The 24,292-nt window shown below is 43.1% G+C and overlaps 1 protein-coding gene across 5 annotated transcripts in view; it reads left to right on the top strand.

Moving 5' to 3' along the window:
* birc6 (baculoviral IAP repeat containing 6) overlaps positions 1 to 24,292 on the top strand; it is a 103,292-nt gene that overhangs the window by 76,885 nt on the left and 2,115 nt on the right. For all 5 annotated transcript variants that reach the window (XM_037782723.1, XM_037782722.1, XM_037782721.1 and 2 more), the window contains exons 65-72: positions 5,913 to 6,135; positions 6,846 to 6,991; positions 7,267 to 7,377; positions 8,901 to 9,118; positions 9,850 to 10,011; positions 11,612 to 11,689; positions 13,948 to 14,136; positions 23,123 to 23,257. In XM_037782723.1, coding sequence (XP_037638651.1) covers positions 5,913 to 6,135; positions 6,846 to 6,991; positions 7,267 to 7,377; positions 8,901 to 9,118; positions 9,850 to 10,011; positions 11,612 to 11,689; positions 13,948 to 14,136; positions 23,123 to 23,257 — 1,262 coding nt within the window. The remainder of the gene's footprint in view (positions 1 to 5,912; positions 6,136 to 6,845; positions 6,992 to 7,266; positions 7,378 to 8,900; positions 9,119 to 9,849; positions 10,012 to 11,611; positions 11,690 to 13,947; positions 14,137 to 23,122; positions 23,258 to 24,292) is intronic.

The following is a 24,292-nucleotide window of genomic DNA, read 5'->3' as shown; positions in this document are numbered from 1 at the left end:
GCTTTATTTCTGATCAGGTGGGCCTCAAATGTCAGAGCAGTAATCTTCTTATTTCTGCCATTGTATCGTATTTCAGCTCTGCTGTATCTTGCGTTATAATTAGTTATCTGCCACTGTGGCAGGTAAGTATATTTGTTTTTGTCTGCCACTCAGAAATTTTATCTGCCACTTTTGAAATCTCTGCGCTAAATGAAGGAATAACATTTTAGATCTGATGTCATTCAATGTTCGATATATTTTACATGAAAAACATTGCACACATGGTAAATTACGGTGTTCAAATCACACCGGAGCTTCTGGGAGAGCCCTATTTTCGGGGGGTGGGAGGATACTGCACACAGTACTTTACTGTACTTTACTATCGTCATCTATAGTGGTTATTTGCATAAAAACACACAATTCAAATGATTATAATTATTTAAATATTTGCTTTGATTAAAAAAAATCTTGGCATCCGTAGTTTTAATGATGTACTATAAGCTGTTTAGAGCTAGTGTTAGGGAAGTAGTAATTCTCTCTCTAATATCTATTTATATCGCTGTAAAAACATCTCCTTCAAACTACTGGATTTATTCAAGTTTCTCGCCCAAAAACGTAATTTTACGAGATTACATTTGAACACATCATGATAAAGTTGTCATTTACCTTCACCCAATGGTCATTTTACTGAGCAGAGCTTGAACGCCTCATAGTGTAATGTAATGGCACCTCCGTTAACGTTGGTTGCTCCGTTATTTAGTCGAGCAGGACTGTGCTGCCCACCGGCTGCTAACAGGTAACGTTATTAACTCTCCTCCTGCTGATTTCAACACAGGTTTGTTGTCCACAGTGTAGAATTATCAGGGAAAAATAGGGTGCACCCCCTCAGGTTTAATAGTAGCACCATGCTTTTAAGCGCTTTTTTTTTCTCCGCCGTGTGTCTGGTCCCAAACAAACTGAAACATGATACAGCTTGTGTATGCGTCATTGTGCATGCGTAACAGTCAGAAAGCATCGAAGAGGAATTGATAGACACGGATGCATGGCATGCCAAGGAATCGGACAACTACGGTTCTCTATTCCCATCACTAGCGTTTTCCCTGTCTGCCAAAGTGGTGGATGGCCGGTCGATTTTACCGCCAATAATTTACCCGCATTTAGCTGTTGGCGGGCGTTAATTTCAGACATCTGCACGCGCTACTGTCAGGATATAGTGACCGTTTTATAAAAATAATAATCATATTTGCTCCGTTTCTACCCACCGCGGCTTTAAGTCCTTACCTTTTTTCATTGCATGTGATGGCAGATACAAGCTGGATCACTGTAATGTTTTAATGACCGCGAGAATCCAACAAACAAAATGCTCTCGAGCTTTCAGCAGCTGTGATTATCATCCAGTCAGTGAATCTAAGCAGCGCCTCCGATGTGAGCAGCGACTAGATACGAACAGCCGAAATTTTTTAAATATATTATGATCCCTATTAAATATGAATTCTTTGCACTCATCTAAAAGTTATTATCAGTTTCTACTAAACTCATATGCCTAGGTTGACAGATCAAATTGTTTTTTTTTCTCATCTAACACGAAAGTCCAAACTGCCTTTCAAGTAAACGTTTTGTGCGGATGATAATTAAAAACTAAAATGACAGGAGTCTGATTTTTTTGGGTCACAGTAACAAATAGAAGTGAGATTTTTCTGCTTCCCTGCTTATCCTAACCCAGTTAAGACACACAGAATATGCCAACTCAAAACTAAGTTACTTGAGTAGCTCGGTTTATAAAGGGATTCTTTTTGTGCACAAAAAAATGCAGCAAGTGCACTGTTCCTTCTGTCCTTTGAAATGGCTTAGAGCTTCGGGCCAATTTTTTTTTTTGGTTGTTCCACATAGTCTAGCTTTGATGCACATTATCTACAGTGTCCACTGAGGCAGACTGTGTGTTGGCGGAGACATGTCACAGTCTTACTATTTCAGCTACCCTCTCCTCTGTTCTGTTGCCCCAGAGGGGTCAGGAAGACCTGACACTGTCAAGCCATGAGCTTGAATCGGAGTGTTAGCCACCCACTTGGTGTGACCCGCATGCTCAAAGCCTTCTTCCCTTTGGGGTATCAACAGACACCCATCCCCTTTTAGTAGCAACTAACCCATGCACCCGCTCTCCTGTTCACCCATGAGTTGAGACTCAGTGGTAACCCGTTGAATGTTTTCTATTGTTTTTATTGACCATTGCAGTAATACGCAAGTGAGTATGTGGAGAATGTTGGTTTTCTGAAGACCAATGGCTGTTGTCTCAGTGGGTTTGTTATGGCAGCGCTGATAGATACATTTTTTATTATATATATTTAAAATGTCGTTGCCCGACAGCAATCAATAAATCAATTTCTCTGACAAAAAAAAGGAAAACTCTGGCATCTATGGCTGTCGCAGGATTGTAATAAACCTGGATGCCTGCCTGCACTCTGCACGTCCACTTTTTGCACGTCACCGGAGTCTTCCGTAAGCTGCTGGCTTGACAGCTGTGAGGACTGACAATAGTGGAACTGTGGCAACGTCACATTCTCCCTTCCCTTCAAATTGGTTGCCAGTTCGTTGCACAACCTGCGTATTTTATGGTTCGAGTGGAATGACTCAGACAGTCATGTCAAGTGATGAATCTTTCATGGTTGAGTAAAAGTCATTTTGCAACATGTAGCTATAGGCCTACAAGTGTGTGCCTCCCCCTCCCCCACTGCCGTAGTTCACGCTGGGGGAATTAGCTGTTCTATTGGCAGAGCATTGTACATAATTGATTTTATGTGTCCAGGCATTATCAATCCACTTGACGGGGGTGGCTTCAACTACAGGTTGCGTTTCCGGTGCGCACTCGTTTTTCATTCAAAGAAAATGACTTTCCCTTTTCCGTCATATCAATGTGCACTCAGCACAGGTATTCGGCCAGAAAGCAGACGGTCTGCGAGGTAGAGTATCAAGGGAGTAAAGTAACACAAATTCAACTCTACGTTAGTCTAATTTAGTTTTAAAATATTTTACATTTGTTGTTTTACACTCGGTACATTACTCAGAGTTTTTGTGTGGACTTACAGAAGACATTTTGAAATCTAAATCCAAAGCTTGATCATCGATTCTGCCTTTAATATATATATTTATATACCAGCGGTTGTGTGTATTTCTGGATGATTCACGACCTGATTTTAAATTCATCCTACTGACGCACTATGTTGTTGAGGCAATTGATTCGACACCGGGTGAAGCCATAGGGGCGAACATGGAGACCATTCAATTTCAACAGTAGCGCCTTTATTTCAAGCAGCCCTTACACATGCCACGCTAACTCATCGCAGGCGCGCTCCCCGTTCAGGTCTAGGGGCCCCATTAACTATTAATCAGCCCGAGCATCCAACATGGCTATTCGCAGCACCCATCTCTGTACGGCCCCCAGAAGGCCCTAAATCACAGAGAGTGTAGACTCGCTGTTCGTAGCGCTGCGATGACTGCAGGTCAGCACTACCAAGATGGTCGTAGCTGTGATGGATGTCCGGCCTCTTTGGGCCGCTTGTCCTGTGGCTCAGAGAACATTGCTCTGATTTTTCTCCTCACTCTTTGCTTTGTATCACTGTTCAGGCTTCCAACTGGTGATGGAGTTTCTTGAATTTCATGGTAGTGTGACTATATTTACAGGGGCAGGACAAGGAAAGCGAGTTCAATGAAATTCTTCCATGAAATGAAAGTAACTGAATTGGACGATGTGTTTCTGTACCACCACCATGTTGAATTTGAATGATTTATCAAAAGTTGGAACTTAAACAATATTCCTGAGATGGGTTATGTGAAAGTGATGCATTGATGGGGATCACAAAACTGCATTTTAGCCCGTCCAAAGTTTCGAACATGGATGCTTTTAGGGGCAGCTGTGGCTCAGGAGTTAGTTAGTGGGTCGTCCTTTAATCACAAGGTTGGCGGTTTGATCCCCAGCTCAACCTGTCCGCGTGTCGAAGTGTCCCTGAGCAAGACACTGAACCCCTAGTTACCCCACCTTTTTGTTCTTTGTACATGTCACTACAGTGGAGGCTTTCCAATGTCTGAAAAATAGAAAAAAAGGGAGAATAAAGGCTCTGTGATGGTCCCAAGTGCATTCTATTGTCTCTGGCACTCACCGGTGTTCTTTCCTACTTAGCCTTGTTTATTACCCATTTGTTAAAAAAGGCCTGTATCTAAAAAGTGTTTTTGATGTACTGCCCCTTTCTTTTTATTCTTATCTCTTTCATTAGAGTCTGCTTGGAATTTAACGTAGGGAAAAAGTGTGATATTGACCCAGAGCAGGAGGAGGAATTCTTATGAGCTGCATGCAAATGCTCAGAGTAATTACATAGACGTAACCAGAAGGGATCGGCTAGAGGGATTCCATGCTAGGTGTCATCCCGAGACGCTGGTTGAAGGATCTGAGAGCAGATTAAAGCCCCTTGGGGGTCAGAGTTGTTGCAGATGCTCGGATAAGGACAGTAGGGAGCTGGGGATTTCAATATAAATGTAAAACAGTCTGGGAGCCACAAACAAGAGCTGTTTATTTAGAGGCACTTCAAGGCAAGTACATGGATGCACCGGTTCCTCCACACACAAGACAGCCCCCCTCCCTCAGAAAATGATACGGCTCTCATGGTCCGCCTGTTTGACGCTTACTTCACTGTCTCAACACACCCTTGTGTTTGATTGGCTTCTGTTCAAGTGCTGCTGGATGCCAACTGACAAACAATTGCTGAAAATTAACCCAACAAAGGAATCTTGCAATCTTAGCATTGACACAACCAGAGATGAAAAACATTATATGCATGGTAAATTACAGTGTTCGAAATACACCGTAGCTTCTGGTAGAGCCCCATTTTTCGGGGGAGGGATGATAGTGTACACAGTACTGTACTTTATTTTCCTATTGTCATCTATAGTGGTTATTTGCACAAAACACAATTTAAATGATTATGATTATTTAAATTTTTACTATTTAATATAAATAACGTTACTAACTCTCATCCTGCTGATTTCAACACAGATTTATTCACAGTGTCGCATCATCAGGGGACACCCCCTCTGGTTTATTACCATCACGCTGTTGAGCGTTTTTTTTTCTTTTTCTCACCGCCATGCCGCCGGTCCCAAACAAACTGAAACATGATACAGCGTGCATATGCGTCATTGTGCATGTGTAACTGTCTGGAAGCATCAATACGAGGATCCAATAATCACAGAGGCGTGAGATGCCAAGAAATCGGACAGCTAGGAACTGGTCCTCTATCTATTTATCTATCTGTATATCTGTATATCTATCTATATATCTCTGCCACCTGATGGCTCATAAAACATGTTACGAAAAATGTTAAGAGAAAGAATGTTAATAACAACAAACTCATGGATAGTCTTCTTAGTGACTTATAAGTTGGGAAAAAACTACGTTAGTCAGGTGCAAAGTAACAAAAACATATGATTTACTGTGACCGAGAAAAGTTTTCTCCATTTAAAGTCAATACAAACCATGTCAAATCAAAGTTAATGTGGGATTTCTTCCTCGCTCACTGATTGGAGTGCTGCTCAACAGCAGTGTGCTCAGTGCTGCCACTAGTGGCCTGAAACTGTTTTATTGTAACATAACATCTGGCCACCAGTGGCAGCGCAGGAAAAGACCTTCAACATCATTCTTCCCCCTCCACACTGTATATGTCACTAAGGATATTGCCGACCCTCCGGCCAGTTTGTATTTTCAATATTCTTTCCAGATTTTTCTGATTTTTCTCTGTGACTGAAATGTTTGATTATGAAGGTCCTGGATCATGTCAACGCACGCTTACCAGTATTAACAGTGTAATAGCGCTTTAGGGATCTGGTTTCTCCCTTCATCCTTTGAGCGTCTAACACTTTGTACCCTTCTTCTTGTCTCTCTGCAGTCCTGGATATGGCACGTCATGTGCCCCTGTATCGAGCGCTGCTGGAGCTGCTGAGGGCCATTTCCACCTGCACGGCCCTGGTTCCTCTGATGCTGCCTCTCTACGGAGACCTAGGACAGGACGAGGAGGAGGAGGACGAAGAGCATTCTGAGGGACAGACCTCTGTAGGAATGCTGCTGGCCAAGATGAAGACATGTGTGGACACTTACACCAATCGCCTCAGGTGAGATGGTCAAAATCCATAGAACTTAATATGAATAATTTAATAATTTACAGAACTTGAAGGTGTATAGCCTACCTATACATTATTATTACCTATATATTATCTTATCTTTTGGGCTAAAACAGACTTCATGCATAAGGAGTAAGGTCTGATTTAATACTTTGATCCCGCCATTGCCCCCACCACTCTCCTCCTGTCTGCAATACTGCTGATCTAGGAATCTTTACATCCATAGCCCTGTTCACACTTTAAATGCCCCCCTGGGGGATATGAATGTACCCCAAGAGGCATTAAGGCCACATTGAGATTCAGTCACTAAGCTGCATTTGAAGGTGGTCAGGGAATGTCCAGAAAGAAAATGGTAAATGGAGTTGCATTTATATAGCACCTTTCTGGTCTTCCGACCACTCAAAGTGCTTTAAACTACATGTCAGCATTCCTGTAGGAGGATTAGTGAGAAGTAGAATAATTTGGGTGTACCTAAATTATGTGTTGGTGTATCTTAATGAAAAATGTAGGTGTATCAGTGCAACCAATGTAAAAATGAGAGGCTGCATTCAGCGCAGCATCCGAATACTACAATGTCTTGAAATTAATTAGCTTTACCTTTTTAAATAATTCGCACAAAAATTGGATCTCTGAAATCCAAGTTATCAAACTGCACCCAATATTACATTATGGCTGACTGAGTGTATATTTGTGTGTTCCAGGTCAAAGAAAGATAAGAGTAAAGGTGTGGTGAAGCCGGATAGTTCAGATCCAGAGCCCGAGGGTTTGACTCTGCTGGTGCCCGACATCCAGAGGACAGCTGAGATAGTCTACGCTGCTACTACCAGCCTTCGGCAGGCCAACCAAGGTATGTACAAAATACGCACGTGACTTTATTGCCAAATACCGCGGCAGCTGACTTGACATTCTCTGTACTGTTTGATTTAAATCACGGCCTGAAAACGCTCGGGGTAACAGCGATGCATATTTACATCCGTACATTTGATGTCATGACCAACGCAAACCCAGATGTGTTTTGAGTTTGGGGGTTTTACCTCCGAGGCATACAACCGCAAGGTGGTAATTCTAGTTCACTCTTGTCTTCTTGATTTTTTGTTCCCACTCATTAACCCTCCTTACCAGAGAGGAAGATGACGGAGTCTTCAAGGAAGGTGTCAAGTCGGCCCAAGCCGCTGTCCATTATACGCTCTCTAGAGGAAAAATACGTAGCTGCCATGAAGAAGCTGCAGTTTGGTGAGTTTCCATATCTGTTTTGGGATGTACAGTTTGTGTTGTATGCATGCACATTTACTCTGTATATGTATATTTTGTTTTTTTTTTTTTACACACTGCACATGGGTGCTCCTAATGCTTTGTAGTGTCAACGCCTGTTGTTTTTACTTTGTGCACACGTCAGCAAAAACTACACCATTCCCGATAGACTTCCTCCTTTCTCCAAATACACGCGCTCTTTTTTGTCTCCGTCTCCTGTCTGATACGATCCATAACGCCTTCTTGCCAGAACTCTGAAAGGGAAGCGGACTCGGACTACGTTCCCATCCTCTCCATTCAGCCGTGTCATGACTTACACTAGTTTCGCAGCTTGATGTCTGAAGTAATTGCAAGTGCTTGTAAACACTGTTGTTTCAGTATGCAGGCAGAATAGAAAGATAGAGTGAGGGCTTGACTATAACTCACTATAACAAGACTTTCTATTGTATCATTTACACTACAGGTCATATGAGTGTATATGTTTTTGTTAAGGTGGTGATAACTGAAGGCAACATGCTCAGTTGGATGTAGCTGATGAATTGGTTCCTCACTTTGTGACTGAAGTTGTATTCATGGTTTGACTGGTCTCTAGTAATACCGCCACTAATGGGATTTTTCTTTTAGCTTTCAAAAGCTGTTTTTATTGAGACATTATGTTTCTAGGGGTGTCCTTCCATCTGTCTGTCTGTCTGTCTGTCTGTCTGTCTGAGTGTCTGTCTGTTCGTCTGGAGACAGTTTCTTCAAATTTGGCACAGGCTTCCACTTGGACTCAAGGACGAATTGATTTCGTGGTCAAAGATTTTAGTGATCAAAGGTCACTGTGACTTCACAAAACACGTTTTTGGCTATAACACAAGAATTCATATGATAATTAGACAGTTTCATACAAATGCTGTTGCAAGCTTATCATCTAGAAATGCCAGTAAAATCACGTGTGTGTTTTTTCAAATGTTCAAAAACGGCTCCAAATGTAAAAAATAATAAAAAATGCTAAATATTGTTTAGTCTTAAAAGGTATTTTGTACCGAAATACGACCATGTTTTAGCAAGCAGTCTGGCCGTTGCTAGATGACTAGCCCCCCCAGCATGCTACATGTTCCTCCATCATTATTACTGAAGGAATAATGATTGTCCAATGATCTTAAAATGAGTGGAAGCATAATTGCACTCTCCTTTAACAAACACATTGAAACACAGTTTAGCTTGATTTCTGGATACTTCAAATTCAAGTAAAATTCAATGAAAAGGAGAAAGATTTCTAAAAAAAAAAATATGCTTCACCACATGAACACCCGGTCAATACTTGATAGTTTCACGTGCCCTTTCTTTCTTGCCTTATTACCTTAATTGAATTGCAGTGTATCCATTTAAACATGGCCAATATGAGAAATGGATACACTTGAAGTTATTTGAAGTGTTTACAGGGAGTAATGATCATTTTTGTTGGTGTAATTGAGTTGAGAATGGGGACATTCCTGACACGCTCTTGTCTCCTCTCTTTCCAGACACCTTTGAGATGGTCTCGGAGGACGAGGATGGAAAAGTGATGTTCAAGGTCAACTACCACTACATGTCTCAGGTGAAGAACGCCAGCGACACAAACAGCGCAGCCCGATCCCGCCGCCTCGCCCAGGAGGCCGTCACCCTTTCCACCTCTTTGCCCCTCTCGTCCTCTTCCAGTGTCATCGTCCGCTGCGATGAGGAGAGACTAGACATCATGAAGGTAAAGTACACCTTGTCACGATATCATGAAAGTGTCATCGCACTGTTTGGCGTGTACGGAGTTGTGCCCTGTGATTCATAGAGACCACTAGTTTGAGTAAGACTGATAGGACGCTGTGTCTTGTGTATCGCGTTACTGCGTTGGGTGTTTCTACCGTACGAGTTGTCATGACAGCTCTTACTCATTACCCCAGTGACATTAAAAAATGGCTCTCACCCCACGAGTTGATTAATGGCAAAGTCTCTTTTGCTAAATGTCAAAATCCTCGTCTGTTTAACTCAGTTCCGGCGAAAGATAAAAGAAAGGCAGCAGGATACCAACGACAGAGTCAGAAACCAAAAAGTCTTCAGTCTTAAATTTCACTTGTTGAAACCTGCAGCTGTATATATTCAGGTCCTTACAACAGTTTTAAGTGCTTGTGTTTCTCTGATTAATGAGCTAATCTCATTCATTCAGGAAATGCCGTGAGTACTATATTTAGATCTGATCTGTGTCTCTCTGCGGACGTCACCCTTTAGCCTTGTTGTTAATTACATTGTTGTGGCTGTGGAAAAGCACCGTCTCACCATGATATTTTGCCGTTTGCCCGTTGCTTAATCCATATTGACTGCTATCAGTGCGTCCACACTTCTTTAATTAACCCTCGTTCAGTGTGTGTGTGTGTGTGTGATTAATAACCCTTTCTTGGTCCATGTTTATCAAAGCCTCTCCTCCTCATTGTGTTTTCACAGGTTCTGATCACAGGCCCAGCCGACACCCCGTACGCCAACGGCTGCTTCGAGTTCGACGTGTATTTTCCCCAGGACTACCCCAACTCACCTCCGCTGGTCAACCTGGAGACCACCGGTGGACACAGTGTGCGCTTTAACCCTAATCTCTACAATGATGGCAAAGTGAGTTGGGAAAAAAAGGCTCAAACTCTGTTAATGTTAGTCTTCAATCAAGTAAATGGAAACATAATGGAGGATTTGATCTTTTCTCTTTCAAAGGTCTTTTTTTATTTAGAACAGTCACTATGCAGGGAAAGTTATTTATTTGTTTTTCTGAACAACACTCACCCGTGACACAACAGAATGAATTAGACCTGACAACATGCACACAGACGGCCACAGCTGGCCACAGAAGACATAACTGATTCTCAATCATGGATACATAAAATTCAAATTGTAGAAAATACAGGGAGGGTAACCACAAATAAGTCATGAAATAAGAAGAAGAGAAACAAATGTTTTCTCTTCTTAATAATAAAAAATATATATAAAAAAAAAATATATATATATATATATATATATATATATAATAATAATAATAATAATAATAATAATAATAATAATGACAATAATAAATAAATAATTATAAAAACTAAAATTAAAAAAAGGACAAAGAAGATGCTACTACTGGCTACTCAGAGATTTCTACAATGATGCAAAGTGAGTTGAAAAAGACTCGAAGTCTGTTAATGTTAGTCTCCGATCAAGTAAATGTAAACATAATGGAGGATTTGATCTTGTTTAACCCATTAAAACTGATTGACGCAAATTGAGTCAAAAATCACCCCCTGTGTTCTTCTAACTCAGGTTTTAACAAAGAACAGGTTTTTGACTGTTTTGTCGTCGACGGGGGAATGCATACATACTATGTGTATGCATACATCAGCGCCACCATCTCTTTCCAATGATGGCACCTTTGCGACCCAGTTCGAGAGGTGGGCCAGACAAGGGGTCGATTTCGATGTGAATGGCACGGACCAGGGTCGCTAACAAACGGGGCGGGACAAACCTATTCGGTAGCAAATGAGGGCCGCACAGTCCGTGACGTAACTGTCGCAGGTCGCCGTGGCTCATAAACAAACGGTGCGACGGCAGCAGTGAGTGTGAGGAGAAGGGCTAAAGCTGAAGAAGGAAATCAGTGCAAGCAACAATATATCTGAGTGCAAGCATGCAGTTTGAGCAGAAGCAGAGCTAATCCAAGCACAAGCAGGGGCTACTTGAGTGTAAGGACAGGGCTTTGAGGGAAAGCATTACAAAAATGAGAACGTGAAATCAATAAGTCATGCTCTCAAATTGAACTTCAACTTGAGTAAAGATTGGGGAAAAAAAGCTCCATAAAAGATCCGGGTCATTTTATAGCTTTTTTTGCTTCATGCGGCCCTGAGCAACTTTCCTAGCCTCCTACGCTGTATTCAGCTCTTTTTATACATCCATGGTCAAGCCATGTGTGAGCCATGCAACAGGTTCAAATTGCATCTGTACAGTGGTTTGAAGTATATGCAAAGTGTTAAACAGGAAAATCAATGATGGGAACAGTTGTCATAAGCAACAAAGGAGTATTCATTTAAGTTAAATAGGGAAAAAAATAAATGCTATTGAATCCAATCCGGCAATGGATGGAGTTATTCCTCAAGCCTCATTTATTAGATACTCATTGTTGAAAAACCAATTAACTAAAATCACCTTTAACTGTTTTTTTTTTTTCTCTGTGTGTGTTCATCAGGTATGTTTAAGTATCCTCAACACATGGCATGGGAGACCAGAGGAGAAATGGAACCCACAGACCTCAAGCTTTTTACAGGTGAGCTTAAGATCCATCACGGCAGAGTCGCCTGTCTGAATGGATCAAAAGGGGGGCTGAGGGTGAGGGTGTCTGAGTCTTTGTGTCACAGGCTGTAGTTTATATCTGCCCTGTCATTACACCGCCAGAGGCTCTGTATTAATGGGCTTTGTGTTTCAACAGCTGACATGAAAGATCCCTTTTAAAGCCCAAGTGATTACTCTGCTTTGTGACAGTGTGTGGGGGTGTTCATCACACCAAACTCAAACCAGTATCATTTGAACCTCGAAGATATGCCTGCTTACACACATCACTCATCTAGAAGTCAGAGTCAGATCGCTTCAATTGCGTGTTCAGCCCAGATGCCAAACTGTTTTCATGTTTTATTCTGAAAATCCACAGTTTGTAGTCTTGTCCCTGATAAAAGTTCTGTAATCTTAATTTAATTCCTTTTCTTGTGTATTTTGAAGACGAAGCCTGACACACTGAACATTATTTCATTTGTACTTAAGTTATTCTAGTATACACTATATAAAAGATGCTTCGTTGAGATCCATTGTAGCTAAACTGCTATGAATGAAAGAGGAGATTTTAAGGCTGGCTTGGCAAAAGAAGAAGGGGGTTATTGTGCACTTGTTGTCAGATAGTCTGGTTGGAATAGTTTCTACAGATATTTGTGGTACGATACCAGAAGCCAGTATTTCTGCTGTGTGTAAGTTGAGTTGTAGCAGAGCTACAGCTTTCATTAGGGTTCAAACCCAGAGGGGGTTGAACCCTATTGAGTTTGTGCCATTTTTTTTTTATTAATATTATTATTATTACAAGCTCAGCCCCTCTGAAGAAGAATTTGTGCTCGAAACGTCACTTACGAAGATGTGCCAATTCATGAAACATGGTTCCACAACTGGAAATGATGTGCTAATGCTTCAAATAAAATGTGTTCCCAATCGTCTGACTGATGGTGGTGCTATAATTAACAGCCCGAAAAAGTGAAAACTTTGAAAGGTGGCCCCCCCCCCCCTTTACACCGTGAGTCCGATTGACTTTAAACTGGATACACATCTACAGCTCAATGTCCTCTTAAAAAAAAACACTCTTGAGCAATAAAAGCCACCGTGACGGTGTGTGACGTCTATGCCAAGTGTCGTTAAAATCCGATACAGGGGGCGAAATGGCGACACTTTGAGGGTGTAATTATTTAAATGCTCTCTCCATTGTAAAGACGAAACGTGTGTGTGTGATCGCTCTCACTCCTTCAACCAGGTTCAAACTAGCTGAAGTGACATTGTTCGGCCTTGTGCAGCCCGAAAACCTGCTTGTTGCTGCTTTCGGCTTTGACTTTGGAAATTGAGCTGCTTTCTTCTGTCGACTGAGACGGGGTTTGAACCCGGGGTTGTTGCTTGTGGCTATAAATAAGAATTAAATCTTTCTAATGTTATTTATGGTTAAGTTTGCTATGCACACACTTGCGTTCAAGCTTGCTCGGAGCCCTCGGAAATGTATCCCTCCTCCTTTTTTTTCTCTTGAATTCCCTCATTTGCGGGGTTGGAGAGTGCATAGAGATGTCTCCATTGATTATCATTCCGGTCAGCATGCTGTGGATCAATAATGGAAAATAAGGTGGTTGGTGAATAGGAGACAGGGGAGTAGACTGGGATCATCAGCCGGGGTGGATATCGGCTCTGAAATCCGTCAACCGAGTTTAAGACTGACAGATCGTTCATAGTTGATGTTCATGGGTATCGACTTGATGGAGCATTTTTCAAGTGCACATCGTCCAGCTCCAGTGTGGCTGGGGCCAGCAGGCAGGCCTCCAAGCCCAACATCGTCATTGTTGGTAATGCAGTGGCTTGGAATGATGCAGGAGGACATCCTTAGTCTCCTTGAGACAGGCCAAGCCATTAATGGAGCTGTTAATACAGATATATTGATTTATCTTTATTGGTGCAAAATATTCCTTGCTTTTGTCAGACTCTCTTCTAAGTGTGCACCACTGCCAAGATTATATGAGAAGCTTTGGATGTTGAGGACACCGAGGGGATGCTAGCATAATTTACCAATAGATCAGGATTATACCTAAATAGTTGGACACATTAATTGTATTAGAATGTGGTTTTCATCCCAGCACTTCTGGAAAACCCTGCCAAGCTACCTTTTTTATATATGCGTAGAGTTCACTGTTGGATTTTCTATTTGGACTATAGTATGAATTCTGAATCTATTCAGCAACATAATTCCATTTCTCCCTGCCTCTTTGTAAATGTCTCAATACGCTGTAGGTGCTAGTGTCGGTGCAGTCCCTCATTCTGGTGGCTGAGCCCTACTTCAACGAGCCAGGGTACGAACGCTCCCGCGGGACTCCCAGCGGCACCCAGAGCTCACGGGAATATGACGGCAACATCCGGCAGGCCACTGTCAAATGGGCCATGCTGGAGCAGATGCGCAACCCCTCGCCATGCTTCAAAGAGGTAGGAGTCACCGCTGTCAAAGTGGTTTTATTGTGTTTAAAACCTTTCAGATGCCGATTTGTTTGTGTGAACTAATTTGCGGCAATGGCATGAAAAACCAATTCGGATCCAGATTCACTGAGCAGTACAAGCACAATAACTAACTAAACGTGTGGGCTTTTACCTATCCTCAAACTGACTCACCACTTTTTGGTGTGACGAGAACATTAAGGAGAAAAGCAAGTTTTGCAAATTCTTTCCAAAACTACATGAACTGGCTAAATCTTCAAAGAACAGAACCTCCAGAACCTTACATGGAATCTTAAAAGTTCTTATTAGGGCTGTCAATCGATTAAAATATAAAAAAATGTATCTGTTCAAAATTAACCTTAAAGGGAGATTTGTCAAGTATTTAATACTATTATCAACATGGGAGTGGACAAATATGCTGCTTTGTGCAAATGTATGTTTATATGTATTATTGGAGATCAATTAACAACACAAAACAATGACAGATATTGTCCAGAAACCCTCACAGGTACTGCATTTAGCGTAACAAATATGCTCAAAACATGATATGGCAAACTGCAGCCCAACAGGCAACAACAGCTGTCAGTGTGTCAGTGTGCTGACTTGACTATGACTTGCCCCAAACTGCATGTGATTGTGATGGAATTGTGATAGAGCATGTTGTCTAGCGCCACATAGTGGTACAGAATTTGCAATACCTCATTTGCAGCGGCCACGTCTACGAGTGTCTCGCCAGTAGCCCCAACGCGCGGGAAGGTGCGATCGTCGCTGCTTGTCGCTTTAATTTTAATCATGTGATTATGATTTGACAATTGCACTTTTCATTTCAATATAAAAAAAAATCATTCAGCCCTCATCTGGGCTACATTGCTTTACGTAGATTACAGCTTGTACAAATTAGAACAAACAGGCGTTTTATCCCATGTGATTGTCATTATTGCTTTGCATTTGTAAAGCATGCTCTAGTGTCCTAGATTTTACAAACATACACTGCACATCTACTCAGCGATGAAGCCACTTCACCACAAAACATAAGCAGACGTGTTCACTGTGTTGGATTCATCACATTTGTCAAGGAATTGAGCAGAACCGCAGGTTTACAGTTTAACATTTTGTTCAGGATATGAGTAAAATGTGACTATTTGTATGCGGTATATTATTCTCTTTGTGTATCCACAGCCAGTGCTGCTTGTATTACTGTCGGATTTTGAAGGTGAAATATTTGAAGTCTCTATCTGGCCTTTGCACAGCAGGCAAAGAAAATGCTAAAGAAAAAAAAAAAAAAATAACATCACCCAGCCAGTCTGTGAAATGGACCGTTGGACCGAAAGATATTGAGGGGACTTAGTCATGGCAATGCCATCCGGCGCTGCAATCTCACTCATACACACACACACACACACAGATATTCAAGTAAGCTTGCTGGGATACTCCAATTTGCTTTTCTCACCCCTGGCCTTTTAGCACCTTCAAGTCCTTCGCTGAGACAAACATCGACTAAGAGAGGAAGACAACCAGCCATGAGCAGTGGCTTTAGTTTAGATAACCATTTAGACATGTAGAATCCTTCTATTTAATACAATTTGAGGTTGTGGCTCTCATTTCATTCCTACATTTTCTACTTTTACTCGATGTTTATATAAATCAAACCACAAATCCATTGTGAAAACATTCGAAAACAATATTGTGACCTAATGTGAGGGGGAGAACATGTCTATAACTTAAAATTGTCTCTTCCATAGCGGTGTTTCCCAAAAGCGCTAAAGAGTACAGGGATAAACTATCAAACGGATCCATCATGCCGTCAGACAGTAGACTGTATGCATGGCTTGTTGAACATACAGTATTTTGGCTTACATCTGCTGTCCTTGGTGCTGAAGACGCAGCAATGTCTGCTGATGCGGTGGTCCCCCGCCGCGGCTCGGCCGATGTCTCAAGACTTTCAAGTCTCTCACTTGCCTAAGCACATCCTGTCACTCTTCATGAGGCGGCATCTTTAGCACTTTCAACCTTGACACACAAATGTGGCAGTTTTATGAGTGGGAGTGAGAGGCATGCTCGCAACGACCCGTCTTGATAGTCGTCTACAGGTCTCCAGACTTTGGCTCACAGCGTCGTTTCTGTTTTGAAAACCTAGTAGATCTTTATATGTATGGTTCCCTACTATTGTCCCTCTAGCCTGCAAGACAAGGCTGTCTTCCAGAATGACTGAAAATCAAGAGAGTTGCTCAGCCTGTCCTAAAAGATGCCCTCCATATGAAGCAGTTGGCCTCTTGTCTTCTTGTAGTTGTCTGATTTTGCTGTACAGCTTCATCAGACTCCGCCATGTCAACCTTTGCTGTTCCAGCTGGTCTCTCGCTTTTGATGAATAACAACAGACCCGTAGAAACAGATTCATTATTCTCTAACCCCGTCACAGAGTTCTTGCATTTATCCATTTATATCTTGACCTCATTTTTTCGAGCACTGTTGCATCCGATTAATCGGCCATCAATAGTTATCGGCTGATATTCATTCTAAATAGTTTGAGTGGTGGTCTTTATGAAGGCCGATCAGAGGAGCCAATCGGATGACTCGTTGATTCTTAATTGAAACATTTTCAATACTTATTTTCCTGCTTTCTTTCCGGCTCTTTAATTCCCTCTGAGAGCGACACAGCTGGACACAAATGCGGGCCCGGCGCTGCAGGGCTCCGCGACCGGTTCACCATCTGCAGCGGTAGTTTTGCGGTAGATCGTCTGATGTATTTTTTCCGCGAGCAAATATGGCAAGAATATGCATTGATAATCCATTAAAAACAATATAGGTCCAAAGAATATATGATATAAATTACCATGTCTGATTAATGATAAAATATGCATCCCAATGCTTGCCAACACAGACGGGGAGACACACACAACGGTCATAATATCCGGTGAAAATGATTCCCTCTCAGCACAATTTGAATTGTACTAAAATAGGCTAAATTTAAATTTCCAAAAATCCTTCTATAAATGAATCTTTATTTTTTTATGATAGCTGATCTATAACTTGCTAAGGGGCTGTACGGTGGTGCAGTGGTTAGCACTGGCGCCTCACAGCTAGAGGGTTGCAGGTTCGAATCCGGCTTGGGACCCTTCTGTGTGGAGTTTGCATGTTCTCCCCGTGTTAGCGTGGGTTTTCTCCGGGTACTCCGGTTTCCTCCCACAGTCCAAAGACATGCAGGTTAGGTTAATTGTGGACTCTAAATTGCCCGTAGGTGTGAATGTGAGCGTGAATGGTTGTCTGTCTATATGTGTCAGCCCTGCGATGGACTGGCGACCTGTCCAGGGTATACCCTGCCTTCGCCCAATGTCGGCTGGGATCGGCTCCAGCCCCCCCGCGACCCCTAACGGGATAAGCGGTTGCAGATGGATGGATGGATCTATAACTTGTCAGTGCGAGCCTCCCTTTGCGTGCAGTGAAAAGGTTGGTTTTGAATAACAAAATGTTAACACATATGAGTTGAAGCAGAATATTTCATTAGATAAAATGAATTTTGGAAATGATTACATCTATCTTTTTCAATAAATTTAGACTTTTAGAATTTACAACGCCCTGGAGTTATTGGAAATGTTTGGTCTCACACGAGTCCGGAACAATCCTACGCAGCCGCCACTGGAATCTAATTCAACATATGATGATGTCATTCTTTATATAGCCGTCCTATCGATTTGTTGTTTATTTATTTGAGCCAGACTATACACATATTCAGATTTCACAAAGAGACTTCTCCTTGAGCGGGACTCTTTCCATGATGTCAGACACTTAAAATAACAACCTGAGCCAAAAAGCCAAAAACAAGCATGTTTAGTGTTACATTGACGCTGCTCACTTGCCCTCACAGCTCATTTCGCTTTCGCTTCTCGCCGTGAATTATATCTGTATTGTTTTCCCCCGGAGCCTCGTGGGCCCCTTTATATGGTCGGGCCCGGAGGGCTTGAGCCTTGGTAAGCCCGTATATATTAAGACGGTGGTGCCGGGAGAGTGTGTGTTGTCGGAACAGGGGACCAACGTGTAGTCTGTCACGTGTCGCGGCCAAGTCACGACAAGAATTTATGACTCTCAATCGTCTAATCTGACATAGTAACCATCGTAACAGATATAGTCAAAAATATTGTGTAGTCTGATCCTGGCATTACAGCATTGTCCCTCAATACAGGACCATTTTCAGAAATTGTTGCACCATTAGTCACTTAGACAGAAAAACATGGGAAAATAGGGTCCAGGTTGAAAAATACCAAAGTTACCCTTTAATTCATACAAGAAAGGCCTTCATTAATCAATACAGAGTCATGTTTTACTTTTTTACATTGACTTTCATCCACCTTACGCTCTACGAAGATTTCCTTCTTCTGGTGAGTTAAAATGTTCAACATTTTTCAAGTAAAAAAATGTTATGAGCTGTTCATGGTCTTTGCTGGTCTAGACTACACTCAACTCTAAATTGAATCATTCCCATTTTGGCACTATTAGCCACGAAGGATGGCAACGTTAGTTGGTCAGTTATTGGTCTGTTGTTCCATCGGAGCATCCTTTAGAGGCATTCGAATTTCAGCTGTGATTCTCTTCCCCGTGACAATACCAAAAGCAATTGATTTATCTTTCCATTTTTAGGCCTCCTCGCAGATTTCCTTCCACCTTGTGCCCTCAATATCCTGTGCACACAATACAGCATGTAGTCAGAGGTACATTCCATACAAGCTGATGATGGTGCTACTGTTTTTTTTGTTGGGTACTGCTCTTATGAGCGTTGGATTAGTGGGATCCAATTGCGTAGATAAGATTTTATTTTTGGTGTGTGTGTGTGTGTGTGTGAAAATCCAATTTTACCTCGTGCTATTTATAGAGAGAGCTAGAGAGTGGAGTACAGGTTTGAATTATGCAGCAGCAGATTGTCGGGTGGCATTAAGGACAATGGGTCACATGTTAAAATATGGATCATTGTGTGTATGTGTTCGTGTGTGAGAGAAAGAAAGAACACTTGTAAATGTGCATGTTTGAGATAAGTAAGGACCTCACTGTATGTATGGTGTTTGAGTGCAAAGGCAGCGTTGTCGTATTATTCACATCTGCACTGGAATGTAAAAAAAAAAGGCCTTTGGAGCCACTGACAGGTTGACATTAACTAGCTCCACATCATCTCAGGCAAATAGTACCAACACTGCCCCCCCCCCTCATAGTTTAGTACCATATGGCGAGGGTCAATGTAATAGACCAGACCATCTGATTCATAGCTGTAAAGGTGTAAGCCACTTCCATATATTCTTCGGCTGACGCCTGGAGGCCGTGCTCGTACGGATTAAGAGGTGCACTTGATGAACCTTCCGCAGCTGCACGGAACAAGGAAAAATGTGTGCAGGAACACCTCAAAAATCTTTCCCATTCACTGCGTACGGTATCACATAGTAACACTGTCGCACGCAGCACAAAGTGGTTGGAAGCTTTCATGACAGAGAATTTGGATAGTTCAGATGAGTCTTCTCTATCGCTACATTATTGATGGATTTTAGTGAGACATCACTGTCTCGGTATAACCCAGCCACCGCACTCAGGTGTTACCTCTTCTTTAAAGCTGTTTGAGAGCATTTCTGTTGCCTCTCGGGGGCTCTCAACATGGAGACGGTGAGCCCCAGCTCGCAGCTGACGGTGCTAACGACCCTAGACGGAGCAAACAACGGCAATGCGTGAGCCACATGCTCGCCCGCAGATGGGGCAAGGGAGCCCAGATGTTGGGGGCAATGCTGGCTGCCCGCTGGTGTCGTTGAGCATGCCTTTTCAGTCCTCCTCTGTTGGGTGATGTGATGTATTCGTTCGGCCGCTCTGGCACAGGTGAACCTGCCAGGCTGACCTATCGAGTGCCAGATGTTCTAGATGGGTGGGGTTTATGTTGCAGTGCTTGAGGAGGTCTTTAGTATAGTCCTTAATAGCACCTCTTTTGTCCGCCAGCAGCTCGTTTTGCATCGCTGAGTTGCCCATAGAGGGCTTGGCGGGGGCAGGCGGTGGTCGGGCATGCGGAGAGTATGCCCTATCCAGCGGAGATGTTTTTTTAACCATTGATGCTTCCATGCAGATGGAGTTGGTCACGGAAAAGGATCTCCGTGTAAGGCATCCGATCTTCCCAAAAGAGCCTGAGGATTTTTTTGGGAGGCATCAATGTGGAAGGCCTCCAAGCTTGTATATATTATGTGATATTGTACCAAGTAGAATTTGTGCTGTAAACCTGTTTTAATACCCTGATGTTGCAGCTTTAGATGGTGGGAGCTTGTGCTGTGGACGTCAAAGTTGGAAATATTTCTGCTCCTGTATCAGAGTGGGTCAGGACCGTGGTCCGTGTTAGTAGGGCAGGTACCTCAGGCCTCAGCAGTCTACTGATGGAACACAGAAAAACTAAGAATGAGGAACTTTTTAATGGCTGCATGATTTAGTCTCGCCCTTGACCCCTCCTCCATGTGTCAAATGTTTCGCACATACCCATTCTTCCTCGGCTGCTCTTCCTCCCTCAGTTGCCCTATGGAATAATGAGTGGACGGCATTATCTCAAAGGTCACTGGGTTTTTTCTGCCATCAGAAAACCTCGTCTCTTGACTGCTCATATGAGCTGAATGTACTCGTGTTTTCTCCATGTACCTGCACGTGTGCATAAATACATGTATATCCTGAAAGGTCATTTGTCAAACCACCCTCTTCCAACATGATCAAGAGATGGTTTGCATATGGAGCTTTCTTCCATGTTGTGATCGATGGCCATGTCCCAAAGACCAAAACCCTTGCCTTGTGGAGCCCCAGGAAAATGCCCCCTTTTAAACCACGTCTGACCATGTCCATGCAAAAGGTCTTCATGTATCTCATCATGGGTTGTATGTGGACTCCATGTCTCGATTCCTGCATCTTGTCTAGTTTTCAGAAAAGCTTGAGTTAATTTAACCGTGTTTACTACGCGTCTGTGACCTTGAAACATTCCCTCTCAGCTGGGGACTGTCGCCCACCTTACTGAATGTAAGATAAGGAGCAGAGGGAGGTGGGGGGGGGGGTTGGGTGGGAGGAACAATAGATGGATGTGAAGTAGAGACAAAGATGGAATGAAGACGAAGAGAGCCGAGGGAGACGTAGAAGGAAGAGAGAGAGATCGAAGCGGTGCCCCGAACCCTTTCTGCTGCCTCTTTCGCCTCTTCCGTCCCGTTAAACGGCAAATCAGCAGTCACCATAGTAACTAATCCACTCCCTCCACCAGCAGAGCAGCAACTACACATAATACACTACAGCGCTCGCTGCATACTGATGGCCCGGCCCTGGCGACTGTTGCTAGGAAGTCGACTGGAGAGGGAGGAAAGCAGGGGACTGTAGGGGGGGTGGGTGTAGATGATTGACATCTGCCTTCGAGCACAGTGTCACACATATGATGTCAGAGAAGGACTTAAGCAACCTTGATAATGAACAGCTCCTCAGTGATGGAGAGATGAAGAGACAAGTTGGTCTTGTCGAACATTGTCATGCTAAAAAAGGAATTGGTGTGCTCTGTATGGGCTGTGCTTCATCTGATATATTGTAGAGGGAGTGGACAGACCGATCGGAGAGACACTGAAAAAAGACTTCTCTGTCAGAGGATGGCCCAATCATCAGCAAGGGTCCTACACAGCTTGTGAAAAAGGAAGTTGTTACATTTATGGTAAACTGATAAAAAATCTGCACTTTTATCTACCAAAATTTGAGAATTTTTGAGAACACAGGTTTGTTTTTTTTACCTTTTTATACAGCAAACAATACTCAAGATTGGTGAAAGTGCATCCCGTGGAGGAACAGGACTGCAGTGCAACTCACATCGGAGGCGTTGCGTCATTTGACATCCTTCTAGGGATGCTAATTTTGAAAAATCTTCTTAATCGATAACCGACCCTCGTTAACCGATTATTAACCGTTAACCGACAAGATTTGTGCGTCTCATACAGCGGTGCGTCAGCTGCAGTGTATGAGCACAGCAGACAACTGAGTCCCAAGTTCACCTGTCCGGGAGCGTTAACTTAGCAGCACAGTGCTTCGTGTAGTGTCACGAACATGCAGCCATTTTCCCAGTAAAAGTCTCCACCGCACATTTAGTTTAGTTTAGCAGGTTGTCAGCTGTGTGTCTGCCGGGCGTAACTTTAGCGAGTGTCCGACAAACAGTGTGTATTTGTGCTACGCTAGCAGCTCTAGCATTGCCGGAGGCTTCGTGATCGCCGCCACACACACACACGGTCTGTCAGCGCAGCGTAACTTTGACGAGTGTCCGACAGACCGTGTGTGTGTGTGTGTGTGTGTGAGTGTGAGGTTGTTTGCGCCGTTGTAGCTGTGAACGTAGGTGTAGCAGTGTGTGTGGATAGAGTTTATTTGTCGGCAAATAAATGCTACGAAACTACAACTCCTCCGCTCAAGCGAGCCGGAGAGAATGGAGCCGACTTCCTGTATCCTGCAACCCCCGGCTCAGTCTCTCTTCAGGTGGGCTGTTAAGGTGGACCAGCTTTTCTCCTTATAGTGACGAGCCGCTCCTCTGAGCCGCTCAGCTTTTTAATTCATTATTAAAATTTCTTTTAACCGTTTTAACCGATAGCGTTAACCAGTTAATTATTGTCATCCCTACATCAAACACATCATACGTCATGGTAGAGTAGCCGGAAACACTGATCCTTAAATGGCTACTTACTGAGGAGTTCCTTTCTGGGAAATGGAACAAAAAATTTCGATCTATCCTATTGTTGTTGAGATTTCAGCCTGGACCAAAGGTGGTGGGCCGACCAACAGACATCCCTAGAGCCACACCGCTAGCGTGGCTAATGATGATGATGATGATGATGATGAACTACCTTAATAAAAATTTAGCTTATGATGCATTCAGATTGAACATGAAGGGAATGCTCGTTTTGCTTTATTCGTGCAAATTTGACCGATGGGATGTTTCTGTTTCTGTGTCGTGTGTTTGCAGGTGATCCACAAACATTTCTACCTGAAGCGAACAGAGATCATGTCTCAGTGTGAGGAGTGGATCGCTGACATTCAGCAGTACAGCAGCGACAAGAGGGTCGGCCGCACCATGTCTCATCATGCTGCTGCATTAAAGGTAATGTCATTAAATGTACTTAAGTGTATTGAATGTGCACGGTGTTGTGGTATTATGGGCACCGTGCATTTCCACTTGTTTGCTTTGGTGTGAATATTTCACACATAAAGTCAGCCTCTACTCCGCTAAATGAACCCAGGTTTCCCGTTTCCACGCTGTCGAAGAAATGAGATTGATACAGGAAGCAGGCTATAAACACAGTCAGTGTTTGAGCCCTCGTGTCCTCCTAATTAACGGTGAATCAGCTGTAGGGGACAGCGGGCTCTCGACGGGCCGCCTCGTGTCGTGTTGACAAACACAGGAGCTCATACACACAGATGCACACACTCAAACACAATAACCGCCACCCACGAACTGTGTGTGTGTCTCCGGTCTCTCTGGCAGCTCTCGTCTCTTCTCCCTCTGGCGGTAAATAAACACAATTAATCCCCCCAGTGTAAATAATCCAGCTCCACTGAAAACAGCCAGCTGCTGTCCCACCGCCGCCGCAGTCCACCGACGAGACGAGACTCTGGGGCCGGTTGCACAAAGCACCTCAAGATCGAGTCCGAGTTCAAGTTTCCTTAAAGTAAAATCGGTTGCACAAAACATCCTGAAGTCTTAAGGTTTCCTTAAAATGTTCACTTAAGGATTTAAGGGCGTTTTCATATTAGGTACGATCGATTCGTACCGTGCCCGAGTATGATTGCCCCTCTCCCCTCCCCTCTCCGTTCAGCTTTCACATTAGTAAAGTTGGTCCGTACCCGAGTACACTTGCGTCATCATCCACGTGTATTTGTTTATGTTGAGATCAGCTGTTCTACTGGCGGAGCATCGTAAAACACTTCATTCAAACTCGACAGAAACAAAATAAAACTCACCAAAAACCGTCATCGGTAGTCTTTCCAACAATCACCAACTCTGGTGACGACCCATGCCTGAGTATGGTACGGAGCATTCACACTAATCAAACGAACTGGACTTTGGGGACAAGTGTACTCGGATCCGGGCCCGGGGTCCCTAACGCGAAAGCACCCTAAGATTGTCTCCTTATCT

Source organism: Sebastes umbrosus, chromosome 10, assembly GCF_015220745.1.
Source record: "Sebastes umbrosus isolate fSebUmb1 chromosome 10, fSebUmb1.pri, whole genome shotgun sequence".
Taxonomy (NCBI): Eukaryota; Metazoa; Chordata; class Actinopteri; order Perciformes; family Sebastidae; genus Sebastes; species Sebastes umbrosus.
This window is presented reverse-complemented; position numbering and strand designations above follow the sequence as displayed.